This window comes from Terrapene carolina, unplaced genomic scaffold (assembly GCF_002925995.2).
Source record: "Terrapene carolina triunguis isolate 2854851 unplaced genomic scaffold, T_m_triunguis-2.0 Scaffold88, whole genome shotgun sequence".
In the NCBI taxonomy this organism is placed as follows: Eukaryota; Metazoa; Chordata; order Testudines; family Emydidae; genus Terrapene; species Terrapene triunguis.
The window spans coordinates 13430458-13458090 of NW_020664439.1; the positions used below are offsets into that span (position 1 = coordinate 13430458).

A 27633-nucleotide genomic window follows, 5' to 3' on the forward strand; every position below is an offset into this window, starting at 1 on the left:
CCAGCCCTGATTGTGCCGCTTGTGGGCCCGGTCTTGCAGTCCTTGCACCCGCTAAAGCGCCCTGTGACTGTGCTGGGCGCTAGTGACTTGTGGGGGAGGAGACTAAAGGCTTGTACCGGGTTGTTAAAGTGATGCTCACCCCAGTCAGAGTCAAAAGGCGGAGTTTCCAGGCATGTGAGCTGTACCTTGAACAAATATAACCCCCAAATCAGTGTGAAATTTATTTATGTAAACCACTAACCCCTGCTTCTCAGCAGACCACTTATAATGAAGGGTCTCCCCCACCCCCCTAATGAATGTTACAGCTATTGTGCTAGCCTGCAACCCTGGGACTTTCTAAGTTGATAATAACTCCAGTGAAATCAATAGGCCTGATGGTCTTCTAAGTTAAACTGATGTAAATCGAGTAATTGGATTGAAGTCAAAGCTACGCTGATGTGTTACAGGTGTAAATAAGAGCATGAGACCCCGGGTGTTCATGAGTCCTGCAGAGAACCCTTACGAGGGAATATTCTCCGGGATATTGGTATTTTAATTGCCAGTCCGTGAGTCTTTCCACTGATCTGAATGGCCATTGAAATGAGCATAATACATCTAAGAAAGAAGGTTAGTGAGACGTGTGAGGACTAGTTACTACAGGTTAGACTAGGACTCAACTTAGGTAATAAAAGTTGTCATTACAATTATGGAAGAAGTGAGTCTAGTCTATCAGATAGTCAGTACTCACAAAAATTGCATTTTCATATATTTAATATTAGTATTTTTTTTGTGCATACTGCCCCTTTGTGACACTCTGTACCTCGGGGGAGTGCCCTGTAACCCCCATATTAATCAGGGCCGGCTCTAGGCACCAGCAAACCAAGCATGTGCTTGGGGCAGCACATTTTCAAGGGCAGCATTGTGGCCATTTTTTTTTTTTTTGTGCTTCCGGTGGCAAAAGCCTAGAGCCGGCCCTGGCAGCAGCAGCGCATCGTGCGCGGGGGGGCGCCCTGGGGCCGCTGCAGTTCGCGCCATGGGGGAGCAGCACCCACACCTTGTGGCTGGGCCGGGCAGGCTTCGAGTGGGGGACACTCAGGCTGGGGGACACCCCACGGGGCACACGGAGCCGCCTGCAGGTGCCGCAGGGCGGTCGCCCCCTAGCACTGCAGCTGGGGCTGGGCGAAGCGGCCCAAGTCGCCTAGGGACAGTGGCAGGGCGGCCAGAAGCATGTAACTAATTCTGACTTTTTACCTGCCACTTATAATCTCTTAAAATCTATCGTAATCAGTAAACTTGTTTTACTATTTATCTTTACCAGTAAGTTTGCCTGAAGTGTTTGTGGCCTGAGCAGATTTACCAAAGGCTGGTGCATGTCCACTTTCCATTGATGAAGTGGCAAACTAAGTAATAAATGTGCATTGCTCAAGAGGGTCTATTCCTAGGGTACAAGGCTGGGAGCTGGGGGAATGTGGCTGGCACCTTTCTCTGTGTGATTCATGAGTTGTTCTGGGAGCATTCATGCAATCTAGCTGGGCATGGGGTGCCACATGCGGTTGTACTGAGTTGTAACAGCACCTGGAGGGGTTTGCTGTTTGCCACCAATAAGGCATTGTGAGAGACTACCCAGAATAGTGAGTAAAGGGGGTAGAGCGGTCCCACAGTCCCAGGTTGCACTCTGAGGATCCCATCACCCTTGTTTTATTACCTGTTGTTCCTGGTTTGTTGCTTTGTTTTTACTTCTCTTCCACTTTTCCTTAAACTTCATTTTAGTGCATATATCAATTAATTAACCTACTGTTTCATCCTATATTTATGTTCTGCTACATTTAGTGTGTATAAGAATATACAAAAATTGAATAAGAAGCCTAACATGTAACCACCCTTTTAAACACTCTTTAATTAAATCAGATAAGTGACTAAAGCATTTCCATTCTGTCACTCTCAACTATTAGAAAAACTGTCTTCAGAATTGCCTTGTTATGAATGGATTATGCTATCATGGAGATATCTGTGACGCTCTTTATAATTGTTTTCTGAGAGGTGTTTTTTATTTTCATATTTCAAGGTGTTTCACCCACGTTTGTGTTCGTTCTTTTCTTTATCCTCCCACATCCTCGGATGCATAGGGTGTCCACCAGTTTCCACCATTTATTTTGGTCTTATGCTGGTCTTTTCAGGCTTCTGAGTGTCATGTTGATGGATTTGGCTTCCTTCTCTATTGTTCTACATAATGTTTTTCTAGATTGCCCTCTTTGTCCTCTTTCCAGGTGGTGCCCATATCATAGGTGCCGACTCTGTGGGTGCTCTTAATTAATGTGTTCTTAGCACCCACTGGCAGCCAGCTTCCCCACTCTCCTCCAGCGCCTCCCGTCCACCGGTGGTTCCACCAATCAACTCCGCCCCCTCCCTCCAGCACCTCCGACCCACCACAATCAGTTGTTCCGCAGTGTGCAGGAGGTGCTGGGGGGGAGAGGGAGGAGCGGGAATGGGGTGCACTCAGGGGAGGGGGTGGAACGGGGTGGGAAGAGGCGGGGTGGGGGCTTAGGCTTGGGAGAAGGGGTCAGGTGGGGGCAGGGCCTGGGGCAGAGCAGGGAGTTGAACACCCCCGGGGCCTGGAGAAGCCGGTGTCTGTGGCCCATATTATAACTTGCTGTGGAAGTTATGTTGAGGCATCCTTAAAGCATGTCCTAAATATGTCCATTGTCGTCTGACCATATTTGATGCTGTAGATTGATTTGCTCTACTTAGAATTTCTGATGTTGCAAGAAACTCTTTCCAGTGGACTTTGAAGATCTTCCGCAGGCATTTATTTTGGAATTAATTGATCTTATCAATTTTTGGTGTAGATTTCCATGACCTTGCTCCATAGAGGAGGACAGACATCATACAGGTGTTAAAAATGTATATTTGTGTCAATGTCAATCATGCTACTTTTCCAAATCTTTTCATTTTGCTGCTTTTGATATTTGTTGTTTGATATCTAACATGGTCTCACCATCATTGCACATACCACTCCTTATATGGGTAAAATGAGTTCTAGTATTTCTTCATCTACTCTAATATTATAAGAATTTCTTCATCTACTCTAATGGTTAATAATAAGAATAGAGCAGTAGGGATATATTACTGACCACCTGACCAGGATGGTGATAGTGACTGTGAAATGCTCAAGGAGATTAGAGAGACTATTAAAATAAAAAACTCAATAATAATAATAATGGGGGATTACTGGGTACATGTCACCTCAGAACTGGATGCAGAGATAAAGTTTCTTGACACCTTAAATGACTGCTTCTTGGAGCAGCTGGTTCTGGAACCCACCAGAGGAGAGGCAATTCTTGATTTAGTCCTAAGTGGAGCACAGGATCTGGTCCAAGAGGTGAATATAGCTGGACCGCTTGGTAATAGTGACCATAATATAATTAAATTTAATATCCCTGTGGCAGGAAAAACACCGCAGCAGCCCAACACTGTAACTTTTCATTTCAGAAAGGGGAACTACACAAAAATGAGGAGGTTAGTTAAACAGAAATTAAAGGGTACAGTGCCAAAAGTGAAATCTCTACAAGCTGCGTGGAAACTTTTTAAAGACACCATAACAGAGACTCAACTTAAATGTATACCCCAAATTAAAAAACATAGTAAGAACCAAAAAAGAGCCACCGTGGCTAAACAACAAAGTAAAAGAAACAGTGAGAGGCAAAAAGGCATTCTTTAAAAAGTGGAAGTTAAATCCTAGTGAGGAAAATAGAAAGGAGCATAAACACTGGCAAATGAAGTGTAAAGATACAATTAGGAAAGCCAAAAATGAATTTGAGGAACAGTTAGCCAAAGACTCAAAAAGTAATAGCAAATTTTTTTTTAAGTACATCAGAAGCAGGAAGCCTGCTAAACAACCAGTGGGGCCACTGGATGATTGAGGTGCTAAAGGAGCACTCAAGGACGATAAGGCCATTGCGGAGAAACTAAATTAATTCTTTGCATTGGTCTTCATGGCTGAGAATGTGAGGGAGAATCCCAAACCTGAGCCATTCTTTTTAGGTGACAGATCTGAGGAACTGTCCCAGATTGAGGCATCGTTAGAGGAGGTTTTGGAACAAATTAAACAGCAATAAGTCACCAGGACCAGATGGTATTCACCCAAGAGTTCTGAAGGAACTCAAATGTGAAATTATAAAACTGCTAACTGTAGTCTGTAACCTATCATTTAAATCAGTTTCTGTACCAGATGACTGGAGGATAGCTAATGTGATGCCAATGTTTAAAAAGGACTCCAGAGGTGATCCCGGCAATTACATGCCTGTAAGCCTGACTTCAGTACCAGGCAAACTGGTTGAAACTATAATAAAGAACAATATTGTCAGACATATAGATGAACATAATTTGTTGAGGAAGAGTCAACATGGTTTTAGTAAAGGGAAATCATGCCTCACCAAACTACTAGAATTCTTTGAGGGGGTCAACAAGGGGATCCAGTGGATATAGTGTACTTAGATTTTCAGAAAGTTTTTGACAAGGTCCCTCACCAAAGGCTCTTAGGCAAAGTAAGCTGCCACGGGATAAGAGGGAAGGTGCTCTCATGGATTGGTAACTGGTTAAAAGATAGGAAACAAAGGGTAGGTATAAATGGTCAGTTTTCAGAACGGGGAAAGGTAAATAGTGGTGTCCCCCAGGGGTCTGTTCTGGGACCAGTCCTATTCAACATATTCATAAATGATCTGGAAAAAGGGGTAAACAGTGAGGTGGCAAAATTTGCAGATGATACAAAATTACTAAAAATAGTTAAGACCCAGGCAGACTGCGAAGAGCTACAAAAGGATCTCTCAAAACTGCGTGACTGGGCAACAAAATGGCAGATGAAATTTAATGTTGATAAATGCAAAGTAATGCACATTGGAAAGCATAATCCCAACTATACATATAAAATGATGGGGTCTAAATTAGCTGTTACAACTCAAGAAAGAGATCTTGGGGTCATTGTGGATAGTTCTCTGAAAACATCCACTCAATGTGCAGTGGCAGTCAAAAAAGTGAACAGAAAGCTGGGGATAATTAAGAAAGAGATAGATAATAGGACAGAAAATATCATGTTGCCTCTCTATAAATCCATGGTATGCCCACATCTTGAATACTGTGTGCAGATGTGGTCGCCCCATCTCAAAAAAGATAAATTGGAAAAGGTTCAGAAAAGGGCAACAAAAATGATTAGGGGTATGGAATGGCTTCCGTATGAGGAGAGATTAAGAACACTGGGACTTTTCAGCTTGGAAAAGAGACGGCTAAGGGGAGATATGATTGAGGTCTATAAAATCATGACGGATGTAGAGAAAATAGATAAGGAAGTGTTGTTTACTACTTCTCATAACACAAGAACTAGGGGTCACCAAATGAAATTAATAGGCAGCAGGTTTGAAATAAATAAAAGGAAGTATTTCTTCACACAACGCACAGTCAACCTGTGGAACTCCTTGCTGAAGGATGTTGTGAAGGCCAAGACCATAACAGGATTCAAAAAAGAACTAGATAAATTCATGGAGGATAGGTCCATCAATGGCTATTAGCCAGGATGGGCAGGAATGGTGTCCCTAGCCTCTGTTTGTGACTCAGATTTTTGGTTTTTATTTCTGTTTTGGGTTGGGGAGATTTGACAGGGTTCTAGTGAGTCCTGTTACACCTAATACATAATCTTGGCAGAACTAAATTTTAAATTTTTATAATTGTGACAGTTAAGCATTTTGTAAATTTTTATTGCTTCAAATTTTCACAGTTGTGGGAAATTATGGGGTGGGTTCAGACAACAGGATGGGTTAGACAATAATTATTTACTGTCAGTGGATATTAATTTTAAAAAGTTAAACTTTATAACAATTAAAACACATTGTCAAAATATACAAAATAAATATCTTTAAATTAAACTCAAAGTTCTCAAGCAGCATTTTTCTTACTTTGCCCATCTGTACATTTCTATTATTGTAAGTAGAAATAGTTTTTGTTGGCTTGTTCATATACGGTCAAATCAATTTGTACTGACATTTGCCGATTAAAAACCTAATCCTTCCAACCTTGCTCATGTAGTTCCAGCCAGCTGACCTTAGTGCACGTTAGTTTATTGCTATAGCATTGTTCAGAACAGTAGACAGGTAGATGTGGGGTTGAGAGTACAAAGTTGATGAGGGAATGCATAATTAATAGCTGCACTGAGGAGCAGGCCGATGGGGAGCTGGTGGCATAACAAATTAATTAGAGTTTTGGTTTGGGGAACAAGCTTGAAGTTCTGCACCATCAGGCAGCCAGTGAAAGCTCTTGCAGTGGGGACCAAAATCACTTTATAAGGGCGTGTCTACACAATGAGTTACTGTGTGGCAAGTCATAGTGTGAATCTACAGCACACCCAGCTGAAAGTCCAAAAGCACAGCAAGCAGCAGCACATAAAGGTCTTTCACTGCACTGTAACAGTGTCCACACTGCAAGTTAATGCACAGTCTATTTTGTCACCTAGGCAAGCTGGATTTACTGATAGTTGCTATACACCAAAAATAAAAAAATATTCAGGTTGTTTCCAGTCCTAAGAGACCAGTCACTTACCCAGTTCAATTTGTACTTTAGATCTCTCACCAAAGACAATACTTGTAGCCAGTCCTGTATTAAACTAACTAAAGATTTATTAACTAGGAAAAAGAAATGAGACAGTAACCACAAGGCTAAAGCAAGCAAATTTATAGACACAAATGAGTTACAGTCTATGGTTTTAAAAGGTGACAACGTTGTAGTAACTTGTCAGCTCTGAATGTATTTTAGGGCTAACCCAGGTTGACCCTGGGGCTCTCTGCTTCTGTTTTGTAGCTCTGGCCCAGTCAGAGACCAAACAGCAAAAGAGATGAAAAACTGAAAAAAAATTCCTGCTATTTTTATTTCTTTCTTCCAGAATTCAAGCTGATGGGAGGAGCCCTTTTTCATTTAGCCTCTTCATGGGTGTTAAGAGGCAATTAAGAAAGTCATTGTGTTGTGATGTCCCACAATGGCCCATTTAGTTGTGATAGCTTTCTTGATGAGCAGGAGACAATCTTTCCTGACATGTCCACAGTTCCAGAGCAAACATTTTTTACAGTTATAAAGCAAAAACTTAAATATTACCTTATAGCAGGTGATAAAGATAGAAGTGAGATTAACACATGCAGCAATTTACAAGCATTTCATAAAGCCTAAAACACTAAACACAATGTTATGAGTTCAATACCCACCTTAGCCATATTAACACACAGGTGAAATAGACTGATTTCCAGCAATGAATTTGTCAGTGCTTGGCTAGGGCCTAAAGCCTTGGCAAGAGCTGGCCCCTCCTTTGCTGGCATTACATAGCCAAGCCGTAAATTAGGGAGAGTTGTTAATACTGTAAGGGACACACACACCCTGGGTTGGACATGCCTGCATCCACACACACCAGGGTGGGCAGAGGAAGTTCAAAAACTTAAAGATAGACCAAAATTACAGTGTAATTTTAAAACATCATATTTGGGCCAATCTCATGATTTTTTGGAGTTTGACTCGTGATTTTTGAACTTTTGAGGCTGGCAATACTGTTTAGTGACCATAGACATGTGGAGGCAGCTGCTTAACGCTATGGGGAAAGACTTACACCGTTTTTGGCTGTTTTTACTCTGCTCATATTTGTTGGCCCCAGGCCCCTAACGTGAGGCACCTTTTTCACAGTTAGGCGAATGGTGCGGGGTAGAGATTGACGTGGAAGGGATCACCTGATGGTTCCTATTGGTACTGACAAGCCAGGTCTTATTACAACCACCTCCTCTCCGATCTGCCCTAGTCACTGCCCCTCCCCGCCGGGCTCGCCTCTTGGCCTGAATTGCTCTCGTGTTGCACAGCAGTCAGGTGTTCCCCCACCTCGCTGAACTGCAGCCTCTGCACTGCTCCCCGAGCTGCAGCCTAGCCCGTCCCAGCACAGTAGTTCCTGCTCTGCCGGCAGCCCTCTTGGCCCGGGACTGTCCGCTCTCCGCCTGCCTCTGCTGGGAGCGGGCAGCGAGTTCCCGTAAAGTAGGGTGCGTACGGGCTCTGGTCTGACTCGCGCCGCTTGGCTGAGTCACATGCAAGCCCCGAGGCTTTGGCTGCCCTCAGTGATCGCTTCCCCCTAAGGCAGCGGGCCGCCCCGGCGCCGGAGCTGAACCTTCACCCCCCGAACTTCAACTTGCGGGGAGCGATGGCCAGCCGGAGCACTGAGGACCTGTTTTAATCCTGGCGGGGGATCAGAGCTGGGAGTCGGTTGTTTGCTGTCCTCGTTCGGCTGCTGTTCACCTCTCCGGGGAAGAGCGAAGGTTTTACCTCTGCAGGACAGGACAGACACAGCATGAAGGTCGAGTTTGCTCCCATCAACATTCCCCTGGCCAGGAGAATTCAGACAGCTGCAGTGATTCAGTGGCTCTTCTCCTTCCTCTTACTAGGTAACAGCCTTTTTCCTGCTTACGTCTTCGAGGAAAAATGATTAATCTCTATTTTTTTTTGTAAAAAAGCAGCAACAGGCGGGATTCCTCCAGACTGAGTCGCCACGTGGTGAATTCCCACGGTGCTTTCTGGCTCTCTGTGAGCTGAGGGGTGAAAACATTTTTACTCTCAGTCAAATGGACAGGGCATTTCAGAGTAGAAGGATCACTTCTAGTTTTGTTGGCTCTGGGTTGTCTCAAAAGCTGTTGCTGTTTTTCTTCTGTCACTTGTGTTTTTGTTATGCATGGATATTTTTAAAAAAACAGCTGCAAATGAATTTCTCAATGACAGTATCTTCCCATTAAAACAAATTCCTCACTCCGAGCTAGATTTATGATGACTAATACCTACCCCCACAACAAAAAAAGAATTCGGAATGTCAGATGTAAAGATTTTTATGATTAATGTGGCTTTGGTTATTTTTGTAGGACAGTTTTCTGTGGTGAATCTCAGTGCAAATCAAACTTAAATCATCAGTGATAAGGGACTACTCTGTCATTAACCTCCTGCTTCAGGAGATGGGACTCTAAGTTTTTCATATGCTTGTTTATTTTTATCTAAAATTAACCTAGTTGTTGATGCTTAGTTATCTTACTAAATTAGTTCCACTGACTAACTTATCACTATATGGTGATTTTCCCCCTAATATTTCAGTTAGGAGTCCTGCCATTACATGTTTAATCATAGGAGTAAATCTTACTCATGTGGGTAAACCTTGATTCTCAGATAGTATAAATTGGCATAGCTTTGTTGAAGTCAATGGAGTACACTGATGCATCCACTGAGAAGGCTCACTATCAGGTGATTTCAGTATTCACATAGTTTGAGTTTTACAAAAATGTCTTCCTTACAAATCCTGCCAATATATTTTATTTTTTTAATTCCCAAAATTGTTTCTGGATCAGTATAGACATTTAGGTGTGGTCTAATTACTTACAAACAAAGGGATTGGGGAAAAGAATGTACATGTAACCCTTTTTCCAGGTGTGTGTAATTTTTTTTTAACCTTTACATATTTGCCTTTAGCCCCTTACATTTTTAATGTACTCTCCAGTTTACAAATAATTGTATTTGAGGTCTGAACAGTTTACACCTATAGTCGCATAATTGCCCATTGTCTGTGTATCTTTTATAGTGTTGGGCCAAATCCCTGAACCTTCATAAAACCCAAATATAAATGTCATGTGCAGTGGAAATCTGCTGGAGTTGTAGGAGGAATCCACAATCCTTTCTTTGCCCAAGGCCATGGAATGAGGATCTGTCAGTCTCCAAGATAGATAAAGTAGATCACGTCCTTTTGGCATACTGGAAACATAGGCGCCGGCTCTGTGGGTGCTCTGGGACTGGAGCACCGATTGGGGGAAAAATTAGCAGGTGCTCCGCACCCACTGGCAGCCAAGCTCCCCCCTCCTCGCCTCCCTCCCCCCCCCCCCCCCCCCGAGCGCTCCGCGTCCCCACTCCTCCAGGGTCGAGCACCCACCAGGCAGAGGGGAAGCTGGTGCCTAAGACTGGAAACAAGTGCAGAGAGGCGTGAGCCAGAGTGACATCGTTCTCCCACTATGAGAAAGGGACCAAGTGACCTTCTCTGTTGGATCATATGAACTGGAACCATAAACTCCCTGAACATTAAATCTCACCAACTGAGGGTCAATCCATCCTCATCATCATATCCACTCATTATACTCCACACCCGAACATAGCCACTCTATGAACTTCATACCCTCCTATCTCAATGCCTGTACTTTGACCCATCAACCTTTTACCCCCAATCGGGGATATTGCAGATTATGTATTCCTTATGCCACCTGATCTTAAACCAAACTTTGCACCCTCGATAATCTGTACATTATTCCCTGATAACCAGAAACTTCTATGCTCAAACTCTGTTCACTTTTTTTTTAACATCATCTTAATAAAATTTTTATGCAGAGGTACAACCAAATTCCTTGCTGCAATCCTACGAACAAGCAGGCAGCTGTGTTCTGCAACTGCTGCGCCCCATGGATCAATTTTAGGGGAAGTCCAGTTAGACGTCTATTTCAGTAGTCTAAATTAGATATAACAAATGCACACATCCCTGTGAAAAGGGCCATGCTAGCAAGAATCAGTCTGATATTCTGGATAAATTGGGGATGGCAATAATAGGAGTTCACCACTGAGTGCCATGCTGGGAGAGCTTCCATGCTGAGGGAGCTGTCAAGGTAACCTCCACATTTTGTGTCCATACTCCCTGCATAATGGAAGCACAGGTTGTTAACTATCCTCAAAATGTTTCACCTTACCCAGGAGCATCATATTGGTCTTATCTGAGTTGAATCTTAATCAAATGTCTCTAATCCATCTAAAAATGTTGGCGGGATAGTATGAGAGCGGAGAGACAGTTCAGAATGGATTGGCCAACAATGAGGCATAAAGTTGAGTACTGTCATCATTCTTTCCTGTCCTGAATGTCCAGTAGAGAATTTTTTTCTGAACAAATATAGATATCCCATGAGCTAATCATTCAAGAGCTCCTGAACTATATGTCTCAAAAATGCCTTCTTTAAATGAATCATCCTCCATGCTTAGAACAAGTGGGGTATTTCCCTTTATTGGTAGATTTAACTGGGTAACATGCTATTGGTCACATGATAGGTTTAGTCATCCCAGATATCCTGCAGTGACAGGACCTCTCCTGTGTAAAGCAGTTTGTCCATGCCCAACACTAGCTAATACCATATGGTTTAACCCAGGGTTTCTCAAATTGGGGTCTGTGGACCCCTGAAGATCTGTGAAGGTACTTCAGGGGGTCTGCAAGTCATGCCTGAGGCCGCCGGCCCCGTTGATCAACTCCTCCCCCTCCCTTCCAGCGCCTCCTGCACACCATGGAACAGCTGTTCAGCAGTGTGCTGGAGATGCTGGGAGGGAGAGGGAGGAGAGAGGATGGGGCGTGCTCGGAGGAGGGTCAGAAAGAGGTGGGAAAAAGGAGGGGCAAGGGTGGAGTGGGGGTGGGAAGAGGTGGGGCAAGGTTGGGGCCTCAGACTGAGCAGAGGGTTTGGGGGGTCTGCAAAAAAATTTAAATCAAAACGCGGGTCCTCAGGTTGCTGAAGTTTGAGAACCACTGGTTTAACCCATTTAATTAAAGGTATGTCTACACTACGAGAGTAGTTCGATTTTAGTTAAATCGAATATTTGCAATCGATATTAGAAAGTCGAACGTGTGTGTCCACACCAAGGACAGTAATTCGACTTTGTCAGTCCACACTACCAGGGAAAGCGTCGACATTGGAAGCAGTGCACTGTGGGCAGCTATCCCACAGTTCCCGCAGTCCCTGCTGCCCATTGGAATTCTGGGTCGAGCCCCCAATGCCTTCTGGGGGGAAAAAATGTCTCGAGGGTGCTTTTGGGTAACTGTCGTCATCCAATCGTCACTCCCGCCCTCCCTCCCTCCTTGAAAGCGCCGGCGGGAAATCAGTTCGCGCACTTTTCTGGTCAGTGACAGCGTGGACGCCACAGCACCGCGAGCATGGATCCCGCTGCGACCATCGCTGCAGTTGTGGCCGTTGTCAACGCCTCGCAGCTCATCATCCACCTTTCACAGAGGCAGATAGAGAGAAATCAGGCGAGGAGGCTACGGCAGCGGGGTGAGGACCTGAACTCCGAGAGTAGCACACGCCTGTCAGAAACCACGACACCCAGCGCCGAGGACATCGCGTTTGCAGTGGGGCATGTGGATTTTGTTGAACGGCGATTCTGGGCCCGGGAAACAAGCACGGACTGGTGGGACCGCATAGTGCTTCTGGTCTGGGATGAATCCCAGTGGCTGCGAAACTTTCGCATGCGGAAGGGGACTTTCCTGGAACTTTGTGACTTGCTGTCCCCTGCCCTGAAGCGCAAGGACACCCGCATGCGAGCAGCCCTGACTGGTATTTACTTGGAGAAGCTTACTGACTCGCTGTGATCTCAGCGAAACCAATATCCCCATCGTTATAGCAGCTTGCTGCGTGCTCCACAATCTCTGTGAGAGCAAGGGGGAGACCTTTATGGCGGGGTGGGAGGTTGAGGCAAATAGCCTGGCTGCTGATTACGCCCAGCCAGACAGCCGAGCGATTAGAAGATCCCAGCGGGACGCGCTGTGCATCCGGGAGGCTTTGAAAGCCAGTTCCAGGACTGAGCAGGGTACCCAGTGACTTTTAAGTTTGTGGACACAGAAGCTGAACTTGCCCCCATTTCTTTACCCAGTTACCCCCTTCACCCCCTTCCCAAAAAATAAAATCTGTTCTGTTTTGCTAATGAACACCGTTGTCTTCATTACTCTTTTCGCGGGAATGTTTTAAACCTGGGTTTAGTGTTGTGATGCTAATGATGCTTCTAAACTGCCCTCCCCCGCCACAAAGTCACAGAGCAACCCCCCCCCCCACAGAACATGAAAGCCACCTCCCAGACTAACCAGGGTAACTAGTCACTGCACTGTGTATGTGCCCTGCTGCTGGGCCTGCCCCCTGCTAAAGGTGACTGTCCTGTCTAATTACCAAGCCCCTTCCCCCCCTTCAGACAGACTCTCCTCCAAAAGAAGAGGATGGAAACAGTAATGAACAGAAACGTATTTTTTATTAACAACCGCACATGGAACGGGGGGGTGAAACTTGGACGGGGTCTTGTGTGAGGCGGGTAGGAAAGGACTTTTCAGATTTTGGGGAATGAGAGCCTTCTACTGCTATAGCTGTCCGCTGGGGTGGAGTGAAAGTTTTCACGGCCCCTGCCGCCCCTCCGTGTTTGGACTTTGGGTGAGGGGGGTATGGGACTTGGTGGCGGGGCAGGGCGGTTAGAGAGAGACTGCAGCGGGGCTCTCTCCTCCTGCCTCCGGTCCTGCAGAACATCCACAAGGCGGCAGAGCGTGTCCGTTTGCTCCCTCATTATTCCAAGCAGCGTTTGAGTCGCCTGCTGGTCCTCCTGTCGCCACCTCTCCTCCCGTTCCATGTTTGCCCGGTGCATTTGGGACAAGTTCTCCCTCCACTGTGTCTGCTGGGCTGCCTGTGCTCGGGAGCATCCCATTAGTTCAGCAAACATGTCTTCCCGTGTCCTCTTCTTCCTCCTCCTAATGTGCGCTAGCCTCTGGGCAGATGTGGCTGTGGGAATTGGAAAAAGGGAGTGAATTCCTGAGACAGATCAATGTATCTGTGAACAGAGAACATAGTCTTGCTCTGTGAACAAGACCATGCAGAGCACCTATCACACGCGCACTGAGGACAAGGTCGAATTTTCGGCCCTCGCCTACAGTGCCTGCGGTCTTGCTGTGGCGAGCTGAGGAGCGGGGCAGGACACCGGACTTTGTCTAGCTGGCAAACATGGTAAGCCGTAGACTTGTGGCTGCTTAAAACTTTAAGAGTGGCACTGGCCTCCTTTCACATAGAAAGCAATGCGAGTCTCTGCTGGCAGCAATCCTGCAAGCATCAACTCTGCCCCTGTCCCAGCCCCTCGCGGCTGTAAACCGCGTGGCTGTAAACCGGCGGTTGCAGTTCTGTAAAGGAACGGGCAAGCAGTCCCAATACTAACTTTCCCCTACCTAATTCAAAGCAGGGCGTCATGCCAGACATCACCCTCCTGAGGGTCTCGGAGAGCCAGAAGGAGAGGATGCTGCGGGACAGCCTGCAGAAACCGGGGCCATTTGCTGCTATGCTGTGCAAGGCCATGATCCCCGAATACCTGCTGGCGTTGTGGCAGGGAAACGTGTCATACCACGGGGGGCCCAATAAGCTCTCCCTGCCAAAGAACCCGATAATTAGGCTGGAAAGACACCTGCAGGAGGCCTATGAGGAGTTCTCCCCGGGGGATCTCGCCTCTATCCCCGGACACATCGACCAGTTTTTGGGTTAGGTGCCCTTGGAGGGACAAAAGAGTGGAGCGTCTTGGGCAGTGTAATCATGAAGCGGACATTGTTGAATTTTCTTAAAATGGTTCGGACTATACATTGAAGCGGCCAAAGACACAGTAATCATGAAACCCTTTGTTCAGATTCCCCTTTTTGTTGCACTTTCCTGTTTACATGTTTAGAAGCACTTTACCCATTGTTAATATTTCAAATCTTCCTGTTCTGTTATAAATAAAAGTTTACATACTTGAAAGCACTTTAGCTATTGTTAATATTTAAAATATGCAAGTTCTGATATAAATAAATGTTAAGATATTTAAAACACTTACTGCTTGATCCTTCCCCTGAATCTGTGTCTGGGGTAACGGCGGGGGACGGTTGGTAGGGGATCTCTGTGAGGGTGATGAAGAGCTCCTGGCTGTCGGGGAAATCAGCGGTGCCAGCGCTGTCGACTGCCTCGTCCTCCTCATCTCCTTCTTCATCTTCCCCGTCCGCTAACATGTCGGAGGAACCGGCCGCGGACAATATCCCATCCTCAGAGTCCACGGTCACTGGTGGGGTAGTGGTGGCGGCCGCACCTAGGATGGAATGCAGTGCCTCGTAGAAACGGGATGTGTGGGGCTGGGATCCGGAGCGTCCGTTTGCCTCTTTGGTTTTTTGGTAGCCTTGTCTCAGCGCCTTGATTTTCACGCGGCACTGCGTTGCATCTCGGCTGTATCCTCTCTCTGCCATGGCTTTAGAGATCTTCTCGTAGATAGATCTTTGCATTCCGTCTTTTGGAGCGCAGCTCGGCAAGCACGGACTCATCTCCCCACACAGCGATGAGATCCAAGACTTCCCGATCAGTCCATGCTGGGGCCCTCTTTCTAGTCTGGGATTGCATGGCCATCTCTGCTGGAGAGCTCTGCATCGTTGCCACTGCTGCTGAGCTCGCCACGCAGGAAATGAGATTCCAACTGCCCAGACAGGAAAAGGAATTCAAATTTTCCCGGGGTGTGGCTGGTCAGAGCATCCGAGCTCAGACTGCTGTCCAGAGCGTCAACAGAGTGGTGCACTGTGGGATAGCTCCCGGAGCTATTAGCGTCGATTTCCATCCACACCTAGCCTAATTCGATATGGCCATTTCGAATTTAGCGCTACTCCTCTCGTTGGGGAGGATTACAGAAATCGATTTAAAGAGAGTTCTATGTCGAACTAAATAGCCTCGTGGTGTGGACGGGTGCAGGGTTAATTCGATTTAACGGTGCTAAATTCGACATAAACGCCTAGTGTAGACCAGGCCTAAGACCAGTGAAACCTCTTCAGAATTCTGGACCCAAGTTTCTTTGTCTCCCTTTTACTGTATTTTAAGCTGCCAAAATCTATCCTAAAGCAGAAAAGACATTAAGAACATAAGAATGGCCATACTGGGTCAGAACAATGGTCCATCTAGCCCAGTATCCTGTCTTCTGACAGTGGCCAATGCCAGATGCTTTAGAAGGAATGAGCAGAACAGGGCAATTTATCGAGTGATCTATATATACCCTGTCATCCAGACCCATCTTCTGGCTGTCAGAGGTTTAGGGACACCTAGAGCATGGGGTTGCATCCATGACGATCTTGGCTAATAGCCACAGATGGGCCTATCTTTCATGAATTTACCTAATTCCATGGGCAGCCGGTGACCCAGCCGTTAGGGGAGGCTAGCCCCCGGCCCCTCCCCTTGTGTCCAAGGCCCCACCCCTCCCCTTCTGCATCCCTTTTACCCTTCTGCCCCCCTTCCCCTCAGGAGCCGAGAGCACGCTCACAGTGGCCCCCAGCGCAGGGCGGTGAGACTCGGCTTCGGGCGGCCGGGTGGCATGGCTAGCCCCGGTTTGCCGGGTGGCAGCATCCCCAGCCCTAGTGCTCTGGGTGGCCAGGCAGTGCGGCTAGCCCCAGTGTGCCAGGCGGCAGCAATCCTGGCCCCGGTGCTCTGGGGGTCGTGGCTGCAGCACCTCCAACCCCAGTGCTCTGGGCGGTATGGCCCCAGCACCAGCCACCCTGAGTCCCTGCGAGAGACAGGCCAGCCAGCCTGAGCCAGCCAGGGCAGAGCGCTGGGAACCGCAGGAGGGGGCCTGGTCTTCGGGCGGAGCGTGGGTGGGGCCATACTAGGCTGTTTGGGGAGGAGGCACAGCCTCCCCCTGCTTATGATACCCGCTGCCCATACCTAATTCTGTTATAAACTTTTAGCATTTGTTCTCCTATTAATCATCCATAAAGGTCAGGGACATGGCATCAGTGATAAACATGAACCTAAAAATATTGGGAGCGATGCCTAGAAATACATAGATCAGATAAGAGGAACCTCCTTTCAAATCTCTTCCTCTGAACCTGTTAAAACTACATCATATGTTTCACCTCAGTATGCATCATCATGAAAGCCAAGGTTTCTGTAAGTTTAAAAAAAGTTTGGTAAAGTTCCTAATAGCTTATTTTTATTTTCAATTTTTCATTCTGTTTAAGTTGTTTGTGTTTTTAAAAAGATAATGTAAATTTGAAATCTAGTACTGTAATGTGATCATGTTTAAAATTTCTTTTGGATACTATGGTGATCCATGAGTGCTGTAGCCAATCTTTGTGGTTTTATAATCACATTTTACTATTTTAAAATATGGTATTAAACCCATGTACCTGCATGAAAGACCTAAAGCAAATAACATGGGAATCTGACTGCACTGAAACAGTGAAACCATCCATACACCGAGTGCTGTCAAATCCACAACATTAAAACTGAAAAAAATACGCAAAATCCTTTTTCTCTTGGCTGTCTCTGGTGTAATATTCATCAATGCTACTTTTAACAACAGAAGGTCAAAAAACTTCAGACAGAAATGTGACTTTTTTTTTTTAAAATTGGTAGCATTCCTGTGATAACTCATTACACGCAGTTTTGCAATATATTAACTATGTGAACTTTTGGGTATTAAAAAAAAAAAAAAAAAGTTTAAACAAAAAATATTTTGATAAGAAACCTAACTTTATTCCCACAAACCACATACTAAAACAGCACCCATGTCTCAAAAGCAGCTGTTGAAAAGTGGAATCCGCAAACTTTCGAGAATCACACAGGTCGTGGGCGGGCAAGTAAGTGTTGGAGTCAGATTGTGTGTGTGTGTGTGTGTGTGTGTGTGTGTGTGTGTGATTTTTTTCTCTTTAACCTTATAAAGAAATTAAATGACATTGTAACCCTTCCGAAAGATGCTGGCCTGACAGGCCTGGAGACTAAAACCCTGTCTTTGGACTTGGACACTTTGCCAAAACCCTTGTTGAAATGTGTTCAGCTATTGCTACGATCCCACATCCTCTTGATGGGAAACCCACTAGATGGTGACATACACAACTCCCCCTCCCCAATATATTGCTTATAGGTCCACTCCAGTACACATACAATGCTTATCCCATGCACTTGAGGATCACAGATCTGCTGGGGTGAGTGATGTAATACTGCAGATCTATTAATGATAGCAAGTCAATTTGTATCAGTCTGCCAGGACACAGTCAATGTCTAGGAAGAAAGATTTAATTTCCCTTCTCCCTTGAAATGAAGATAATTTAATCACAGTGAATAACATATATCAGGTTTGGTTTTATGAGCTGTTCTGAAGATGAAATAGCTGTTATTTCCCTTCCTCTTTGATCCATATTTTGGAAGAATCAAGTTACAGAAGAACATTGAAAGAACTAAAGATCTTTTACAAGCTCGTGAGTTAGGTCGGCAATAACATTATATATAATTGGTTGATGTTAGAGTGTGTGTGTGTGTGTGTGCGCTGTAACATCAACACTCAGTCAGTATTGCTTATAGAGGGAAGTACTGATAGTGTTAAAAATAATACCTAGCTCTTACATAGTGCGGGTTTTTTTATCCATAGATCCCAAAGCACTTTATAAAGTTTTACAGATAGAGAAACTGAGGCACAGAGAGATTCAAGTGACTTGTCCAAGGCTACCTAGCAACTCATTGGCAGAGCAAGAAATAGAACTCAAGTGTCCTGAGTCCCAGTTGAGTACTGTCTCCACTAGGTAACACGTCCTTCCTTTTAACAAGCATTCCAATTCACCACATGAATAAAACCTTCCAAGGTCAAACAAACAGTTGCACCACTCTGTGAAGGCCAGCAAACTTGGACTCAAACATATCGAAATGGCAAGTCCTACAGCCAGCTGCCTTCCACCAAGAATCTGCTTATGATATTGTCTAAGGTCATTGTCATTTGTTCACTGACTTCCTTCTAACTAATGCCCTTGGAGAAAAATGCCCTTTTTGTGCTTAGAGACTTATTGGTTAGAATTCTTAGTCATTGTAGTTTACTCATTAACTTTGCTTTATAGACCATTAATGCATTTAAAGTAGCAGGTGTGATTTGATGGTATTGGTGTACTCTATCTCACTGTAAGTACAAGAGGCATTATAACAACACAGGGTGCAGCAAGAGAGGTGTTGACCAGGCACTCTCAACTCCCATTGGGCATGGCCCACTATTTAATGCTGTTGATAGGAGAAGAGGTGCTTAGTACCTCTAGAAGTGCTCGGCACCTTGCAGGATTGGACCCTGCTTTAGAAAACGCAAAGCAGTAAGCTTACTGATCTCTGTAGGGTGTGATCCTGTGCATAGTGTTGAATAGTCTTACATGATATTATTCATAACTGCTCTGTCTAACTTTCATACAGTTGACATAGAGTACCTTGCCAAGGAGGTGAAAGGTTACCACGTCTGTTAAACTTTAGGCTACTGCACTGAGTCATTACTGTGCCAAGAATCCTCTCAGGAACAACACTGGGAAATATTTCTGCTTATCACCCTTTGGATGAGACCTAAAGCTGGAATCCCATCCACTTGTGGTAATTAAAGACCCCATGACATTTTTGCAAAAGGAGCAATGTTGGCCAGATTCAACTTGGCCAGATTCAAACTCTGATCACAGTACCTAGAAATTCCCCTGTCATTTCAGACGGCAAAGTTAAGAACATAAGAATGGCCCTACTGGGGTCAGACCAAAGGTCCATCTAGCCCAGTATCCTGTCTTCCGACAGTGGCCAGTGTCAGGTGCCGCAGAGGGAATGAACAGAACAGGTAATCATTAAGTGATCCATCCCCTGTCGCTCATTCCTAGCTTTTGGCAAACAGAGGCTAGGGACACCGTTCCTGCCCATCCTGGCTAATAGCCATTGATGGACCTATCCTCCATGAATTTATCTAGTTCTTTTTTTGAATCCTGTTATGGTCTTGGCCTTCACAACATCCTTCAGCAAGGAGTTCCACAGGTTGACTGTGCGTTGTGTGAAGAAATACTTCCTTTTATTTATTTCAGACCTGCTGCCTATTAATTTTAATTTGGTGACCCCTCATTCTTGTGTTATGAGAAATAGTAAACAACACTTCCTTATCTATTTTCTCTACATCAGTCATGATTTTATAGATCTCAATCATATCTCCCCTTAGCTGTCTCTTTTCCAAGCTGAAAAGTCTCAGTCTTATTAATCTCTCCTCATATGGAAGCCATTCCATACCCCTAATCATTTTTGTTGCCCTTTTCTGAATCTTTTCCAATTCCAATATATCTTTTTTGAGATGGAGCGACCACATCTGCACACAGTATTCAAGATGTGGGCATACCATGGATTTATAGAGAGGCAACATGATATTTTCTGTCCTATTATCTATCTCTTTCTTAATTATCCCCAGCTTTCTGTTCACTTTTTTGACTGCCGCTGCACATTGAGTGGATGTTTTCAGAGAACTATCCACGATGACTCCAAGATCTCTTTCTTGAGTGGTAACAGCTAATTTAGACCCCATCATTTTATATGTATAGTTGGGATTATGCTTTCCAATGTGCATTACTTTGCATTTATCAACATTAAATTTCATCTGCCATTTTGTTGCCCAGTCACGCAGTTTTGAGAGATCCTTTTGTAGCTCTTCGCAGTCTGCCTGGGTCTTAACTATCTTTAGTAATTTTGTATCATCTGCAAATTTTCCCACCTTACTGTTTACTCCTTTTTCCAAATCATTTATGAATATGTTGAATAGGACATGTTGTTCTTCACATCCTTTCCTAAAGCATCTAAATTCCTTGCTGCATAATGTTGCTGGTGCAGAATAGCCCCTTCATCCCACCTCAGAAGTTGCTGCCTTTCTTTCTAGATAGTGCTTTAGAATTGTCCTGGATGAAAGTTGCTATCTGTGGGCTTGATTCAGAACCTACTAAAGTCAATGGGAGTGTGACATACTGTACCTTGGGGGAGCGTCTTGTAACCCCCATATTCCTCATCTCTATATAATTGTGATATTGCATATAAAGCATGCCATGTGAGCTATCAGGGGAAAGGTTATGATTGGCTGAAAGTCACTGTTCTATCTAAATATGTACATCTTTAGTGCATATGAAGTTATGAGATTGTGTTGTATGGTTGTCACTAAAACATGCTGTACATTGGGGAATAAGCCAGATATTAGCCCCTCAGAGACAACAGCAAGGAAAGTAACCAACGCCTGGGTGGGGTGTCAAACAACCCATCAACAGCCATTGTCCAGCAAGGGAGCTACAATTCAATGACTCACCTGCATACGGCCACACCAGGGGAATTGCTCAACCTTGCCTGGGGAGTGGCGACTTAGCAATGCCCACCAGATGTGCCTGGACTTGTGTTCTCCAAGCACATGGACTAAGGGTATAAAACACAACACAGTAGCCACATGCTGGGTCTTTTCTCCTTCCCCCACCTATGCTGCAAGCAATAAGGACACTCACAGAAGACTGAAGACTCCAGCAGAGGAGACTGGCCCAGGTTTAAGGGATAAACCTGTATATTAAGAACTGCAATATCCAGTGGGGTGAGAAAAACTGCTTAATCTAGGTGTTGCCTAGTCTAATAGCGTTGAGAGTTTAGACTGCATGCTTATATTTTCTTTTGGTAACTAACTCTGACTTTTTGTCTATCACTTATAATCACTTAAAATCTATCTTTGGAGTCAATACATTTGTTTTACTGTTTATCTTTACCAGTGAGTTTGCCTGAAGTGTGTGGTAAATCTGCTCCTGTTTGCAAAAGCTGATGTATATCCACTTTCCATTGATGAAGTGGTGAACCAATTAATAAATTTGCACTGCCCATCTTGAGCAGTGCAAGATGGTATATTCTTGAGCTGGGGGGATTCGGCTGGTGCTTTTCTCTGTGTGATTCATGAGTGGCTCTGGGAGCATTCATGCAATCTAGCTGGGTGCGGGGCTCCACATACTGTTGTGCTGAGTGATAACAGCGCCTGGAGGGCTTTGCTGCTTGTCACTAGGAAACAGGGCCGCCCAGAGGATTCAGGGGGCCCTTGGGCAAAGCAATTTGGGGGGCCCCTTCCATTAAAAAAAAGTTACAACACTATAGAATACTATATTCTCGTGGGGGGCCTGGGGCAAATTGCCCCACTTGCCCCCCCCCCGTCTGGGCGGCCCTGCTAGGAAAGCATTGTGAGAGACAGCCCGGACTGGGGAGTTTAGGGGGCACAGTGGTCCAACAGTCCCAGGCTGCACCCCAGGGATCCCGTCAAAGGGAGTATTTCCATTGTCTTCAGTGTTGTTTTCCAGTGTTCTTACTGTAGCCATAGAGCTAGCTTAAAGGCATGTTACTTATAAGTAACACAAGAAACCTAGTATCAGAGGGGTAGCTGTGTTAGTCTGGATCTGTAAAAAGCAACAGAGTCCTGTGGCACCTTTAAGACTAACAGATGTATTGGAGCATAAGCTTTCGTGGGTATTCAATACATCTGTTAGTCTTAAAGGTGCCACAGGACTCTCTGTTGCTTTTTACAAGAAACCTAGAGATCTATATCATGTAAAGCATTAGTTTAAGCAGTTAGCATAAGGCTTTAAGGCTCTGAGCCTTAGTATAAGAAAGTGGCCCAACAGGAACCCTGAGTTTTGGGGAACAGGGAACGTTGTGCTTCGGGGGAGGGTTTGTACAAAACAATACCAGGTAACTGCAGGAGCACTGAACTGATACTAGGCTTGGATATTGTGATAAATGAAGTGGGGGGCGGGTAGCTCCCTTTTATGGACAGCCAGCCAGTTAGCTATAAAATCCCTTTTAGTAGTTGTTCTCTACTTGCTTTACCTGTAAAGGGTTAAAATGTCTCCCTGCATAGGTAAAAGGAAGGGAGTGGGCCCCTGACCAAAGGAGCCAATGGGAGGGCTAGAACTTTTTAAAATTGGGGGGGGGGAAAAAACTTTCCCTTTGTCTGTCTGTCGTTCTCCAGAGGGAGGGGACAGAGCAGAGACAGGGCTGAAACTATGCTATAAAAAGCTTTGGCCAGGTATGGAAAATCATCAGATCATACCTAGAAACTACTCATTTGAAACCCCAGATAAGTAAATAGATCAGGAAATGTCTAGGAAGATGCGATTAGGTTTATCTCTTATTTCTCTATGGCTTGTGGACTCCTCTGTGCTAACCCCAGGTGATTTTGTTTTGCTTGTAACCTTTAAGCTGGACCTCAAGAAGCTATCTTGATGCTTAATCCTTGTAAAAAATTTTTTTTTTTTTTTTTGAAACCTAGCAAAAAGCCTAAGTTCCAGATGTATTTTCTTTTTTTGTTTTTAATAAAATTTACCCTTTTTAAGAACAGGATTGAATTTTTGTGTCCCTAAGAGGTTTGATTGCTGGTGGCAGCCAGGGCTTTGGAGCGGAGCACGGAGCAGCTCCGGAGCAGTGGAGCTGCAGGTTTTTTGCCTGGAGCTGGAGCGGAGCCAGAACACCGCTCCAAAGCCCTGGTGGCAACAGCTGATTTCCTTTGTTTTTCTTTCTCGGCTCTTCCCCAGAGGGGGTGTGTGTGAAAGGGCTTGAGGGTACCCCACAGGAAGGAATTCCCAAGTGCGCCTTTCTGGGTTCTCCAAAGGGGGTTTTTGCACTTGGGTGGTGGCAGCATCTACCCGTCTAAGGTCCGAGAGAAGCTGTAACCTTGGGAGTTTAATACAAGCCTGGAGTGGCCAGTATTAATTTTTTTAGATCCTTGCGGGCCCCCACTTTCTTCACTCGAAGTGCCAGAGTGGGGAATCAGCCTTGAGAGATACTTTTAGGATAGAAATACTGGCAGATGCTTAGCAACGAACTTGTCTTGGGGATGAATTGATGTATGTAAGTTAAAGTTATTAACATACTAACCTGTAGGATAAAGACACCCCAACATTATTAGGGTGAGGAAGTTAGATATGGACAAAGGGGTGGCATTTGTATGAATAGTCATGATAACCACTAGGCCCTATAATAGGCCAGACCACCATGTAAGGGGGCGATCTGGGCTGTCAGACTTGTTTGGCATGCCAGGGTGTTGCCCAGTTCTTTAGTGGTTATTGATTATTACTGGTTTCCAGTTAATTACAAGTCTAAAGAAATGGGTATTGAGGGTTCTAGTCCCAGAATCAGGCACAACAGAATTCAGGTTAAGTTCAGTATCTGGTTGGGAACCCCGAAGTGCACAATGATGATACTCACACTGAAGGCAAAGCCAAACTTTAAGCAATTTTTATTAGCACAATTAGTAAAGACGCAAATGCTCCAAACCACATAAAAAGGTAGCAGTAATATAAGCAGCTAATATTTTGTACCATTCCTTACATATACTCACACCCTTTCTTGGGGATCAGGTGGTAAGAGACAGTCATCCATGGGGGGTCTTTCTCTGTCCATGGCATGCCAAACAAGTCTGCTGCTTAAGATAATGCCTTACAGGATATAGGTCCATAGGTTTCTTGAACTTCTGCTAAATGAAATGCTAAGCTAGGTCTATGGGGTACAAGGGACAGGGTTGGAACCTCATGGATGACCACTTGTCTCTTACCACTAGATCTCCTTGAGAAGGTGTGAGTACATGTTTTGTATCATTCCTTACATTAGCTTAATTCTATATTACTGCACCCTTTTCATTTTGTTTGGAGCATTTGTGACTTTACTAATTCTGCTTATTAAATTGTTAAAGCTTTGATTTGCTCGCAGTGTGCGTGTCATCATTGTGCACAGCGGGGTTCCCGACCAGACACTGAAATTGGTAACCTGAATTAGCTCAACGTGTCTCACTGTTATCTACTTTTCCCATTTACTCTAGAGTGATTCACCATCTGCTGTGAAATCCTCCCCTTCAAGGTGCCAGGCTGCAAACCAGGTTGATGTAGTTCCCACAAACTATTTTACTCTTGAAAGATGAAACATAAAAACTGGTTTGTAAAATATCCTTGTTCAGCCAAGGTAATGCTTATTTGCTTTTACACCACAGTAATGGTTAGAGGCTCCGGTCAGGATTGGGGCCTCATTGTACTAGGCACTATACAAACACATACAAAGACACAGTTCATGGCCAAGGAGTTTACAATCCAAGTTTAGCTCTTTCTACCCTCTGATATCTATAAGCAATGCCCTTTGTGCAAGTCTTGTTGGGTACTCTAAATTCCTCCCACAATTTGCTACTCTTTGTGCCATGTAGTAGAGGGTAGCATGTGGCCCAGAATTTCCTTTTAACCAGCTTTGTACATCACAGCCAGAGTTATCCCAGAGCTTCTTAATACAGGGACAAATCCTGCAGGCCCTACACAGGAAATATTCCCATAGACATGACTGGGACTTTTTCCTGAGTAAAGATTGCAGGAGTTGGCCGAACGCTAACATATCCTGGCTAATACCGTATTATAAATCCACATGATTCAGAAAACTAAGGAAATGGTATCAATATGCTTCCTATCTACAGTAATTATATTAGGATATTACAATTGCTTTCTCATTAATTTGAGTGTCCGTTATTCTGAAAGTGGCTGGGTTAGGACAGCTGTCGTGATTCCATAGAAATGTTGGTTTGGTTTGTTTTTTTGCTTCTAGTGGCAAGACCGTAGACTCTTATTCAGGGCCGGCTCCAGGCACCAGCTTCTCAAGCAGGTGCTTGGGGCGGCCGTTCCGGACAGGGGCGGCAGTTCCAGGTATTCGGCGGCAATTCGGCGGACGGTCCCTCACTCCGCCTGGGAGTGAAGGACCTCCCGCCGAATTGCCGCCGCAGAACGCGATCGCGACTTTTTTTTTTTTTTTTTTTTTGGTTTTGGTTTTGGCTGCTTGGGGCGACCAAAACCCTGGAGCCGGCCCTGCTCTTATTAAATTAGGTTCCCTTTCGGTAACAATACCTAGCTCTTTTCATCAGTAAATCTCCAAGCACTTTGCAAAGGTCACCCCACAGGTCCGTGGTAGAGACGGGAATAGAATTCAAGTCTCTAGAGTCCCAGCCCCGTGCTCAATCCGCTCCCTCCTCATCATGCTGTCTCCCTCTGTCAGCCCTGTTCCGTCTCCTCACCAACCAGAATATATGAAGTCATTGCTCACTCTTGCTCCCTCCTTCCCCCTACCCTTAAGTGAATAAGATTCCTTTGACCTTAATTGCTGCTGGCTCCCTGCTGAGTGCTGGAATACTCAGACCTTTTCCCCAGCTCCTGTTTAGTCCTAATAGAAGTGAAGTGGTTCAGCACCTTACAAGATCCATCCCTCACACACACGTTGGGGTAAAAATAAACCCAAGTGAATACCTTCTTTGTCAGGCAGCATCTCTGCTCACTGATAGAAATTCAAATAATAGACAATAGGCCAACTTCAGTTTGAAGTTACTCTGGATAGCCAACAGTGTAACTTCTATGGAGTTCCTCTGGTTTTACACAGGTGTAAATGAAAACAAAACTGGGTCCAAGGACTCTTTCCTATAGTGAGATAGTAATGAATAATCTTCACTGTGGTTTTTTTTGTTTCTTGTAGCACAGTGTTGCTGGGGAGTCTTTATCATCTTGCTTTTGGGAAACTACTGGTTCCTACCTGTCCTCTATGCACTGTGGCTCTATCTTGATTGGGAGACCCCCCAAACTGGAGGGAGAAGATCAAAGTGGGTCAGAAACTGGACTGTTTGGAAGTACTTTACGGATTACTTTCCAATTCACGTGAGTAAAAAGTTTCACACTGAATTGTGAAAATGCAGATCAAGATGGCTTTTTATGATTAACGTTTTGGGCCACATTCATCCCTGGCATAGCTCTGCTGAAGTCAGTGGAGTTATACCAGGAGTGAATTTGACCTCTCTTCTGTAAAACAAGCTTAGATGAAGAAAATCTGGAGTTAGTGACAGGAAAAATAATTGGGGACTGGTTCTTTTGATCTGAACCTTTCTAGCCACAAGATAGAAGATCAGATATTGTGGAGATTACAGAACTACTTAATCTGAGACAGAACTGAGCTCTTTATACTTACTTTGCTTGAGATCACCTAAGGGCAGGTCTACACTTACTTCCTGGTCTGGCCGTAAGCAATCGATCTTCTGAGATCGATTTATCGCGTCTAGACAAGACGCAATAAATCGATCCCGGATCGATCCCGGAAGTGCTCGCCGTCGACGCCGGTACTCCAGCTCGGCGAGAGGAGTACGCGGCATCGACGGGGGAGCCTGCCTGCCACATCTGGACCCACAGTAAATTCGAACTAAGGTACTTTGAATTCAGCTACGTTATTAACGTAGTGGGGGGTTAGTGTGGACCAGGCCTAAGATGCTCATAATAGGAAAATAAAGTATCAGTGATCTACACATTATTACGTGCAGCCTCCCTACTTTTAAAATTCTTCCTGTGTTTATGAACCACTGTGATGAAAATGGTGTTATACTCAGACTCCATTTATATTATTTTTCAGCTCATAAAAACGTCAGATTTGGATCCAAGCCAAAACTATCTGTTTGGATTTCACCCTCATGGTATTCTTGTTGCTGGAGCCTTTGGAAACTTTTGCACAGAATATACAGGTTTTAAAGAATTATTCCCTGGTCTTACTCCATATCTTCACATCTTGCCCTTCTGGTTCGGATGCCCTTTCTTCAGAGATTATGCTTTGAGTACTGGTAGGTGGAGCCAAGATCTCTGAGCCACTGCTTCAGATATGGCATTTGTTTAAAATGAGTCGTATAAAGTGGGCTCAGATATAGGGCCTCATCCTGTATCTACTGAAGTCTATGAAAAGTTCTGCCATCTAACTTCAATAGGACCAGGACTGGCCCTGTAGAAAATCTGTTTACAGTGAATGATTGTTTCAAAAGCAATTCAGAAGGCTTTGTTGTACTTTTAATGAACTCTGATATAGTGAATCATCATTGAAAGTGACTTGTAATGACATTCCTGAATTATTTTAATACATAATAACGTGGAAATTGTAATTCCAGTTATGCAGCCCAATTCTGTACCAGTGAAGTCAATGAGAGCTTTGTCAAGGGAGCAGAATCAGGCCCACAGCA

The 27633-nt window shown here is 44.8% G+C and overlaps 1 protein-coding gene across 1 annotated transcript in view; it reads left to right on the forward strand.

Annotated features, from left to right (window-relative positions):
* Positions 1 to 7872: 7872 nt before the first annotated feature.
* MOGAT1 (monoacylglycerol O-acyltransferase 1) overlaps positions 7873 to 27633 on the forward strand; it is a 30706-nt gene continuing 10945 nt past the window's right edge. The window contains exons 1-3 of the mRNA XM_024195477.3: positions 7873 to 8432; positions 26118 to 26296; positions 27039 to 27243. Of these exons, the coding sequence (XP_024051245.1) occupies positions 8339 to 8432; positions 26118 to 26296; positions 27039 to 27243 (478 nt within the window). The 5' untranslated portion in view covers positions 7873 to 8338. The remainder of the gene's footprint in view (positions 8433 to 26117; positions 26297 to 27038; positions 27244 to 27633) is intronic.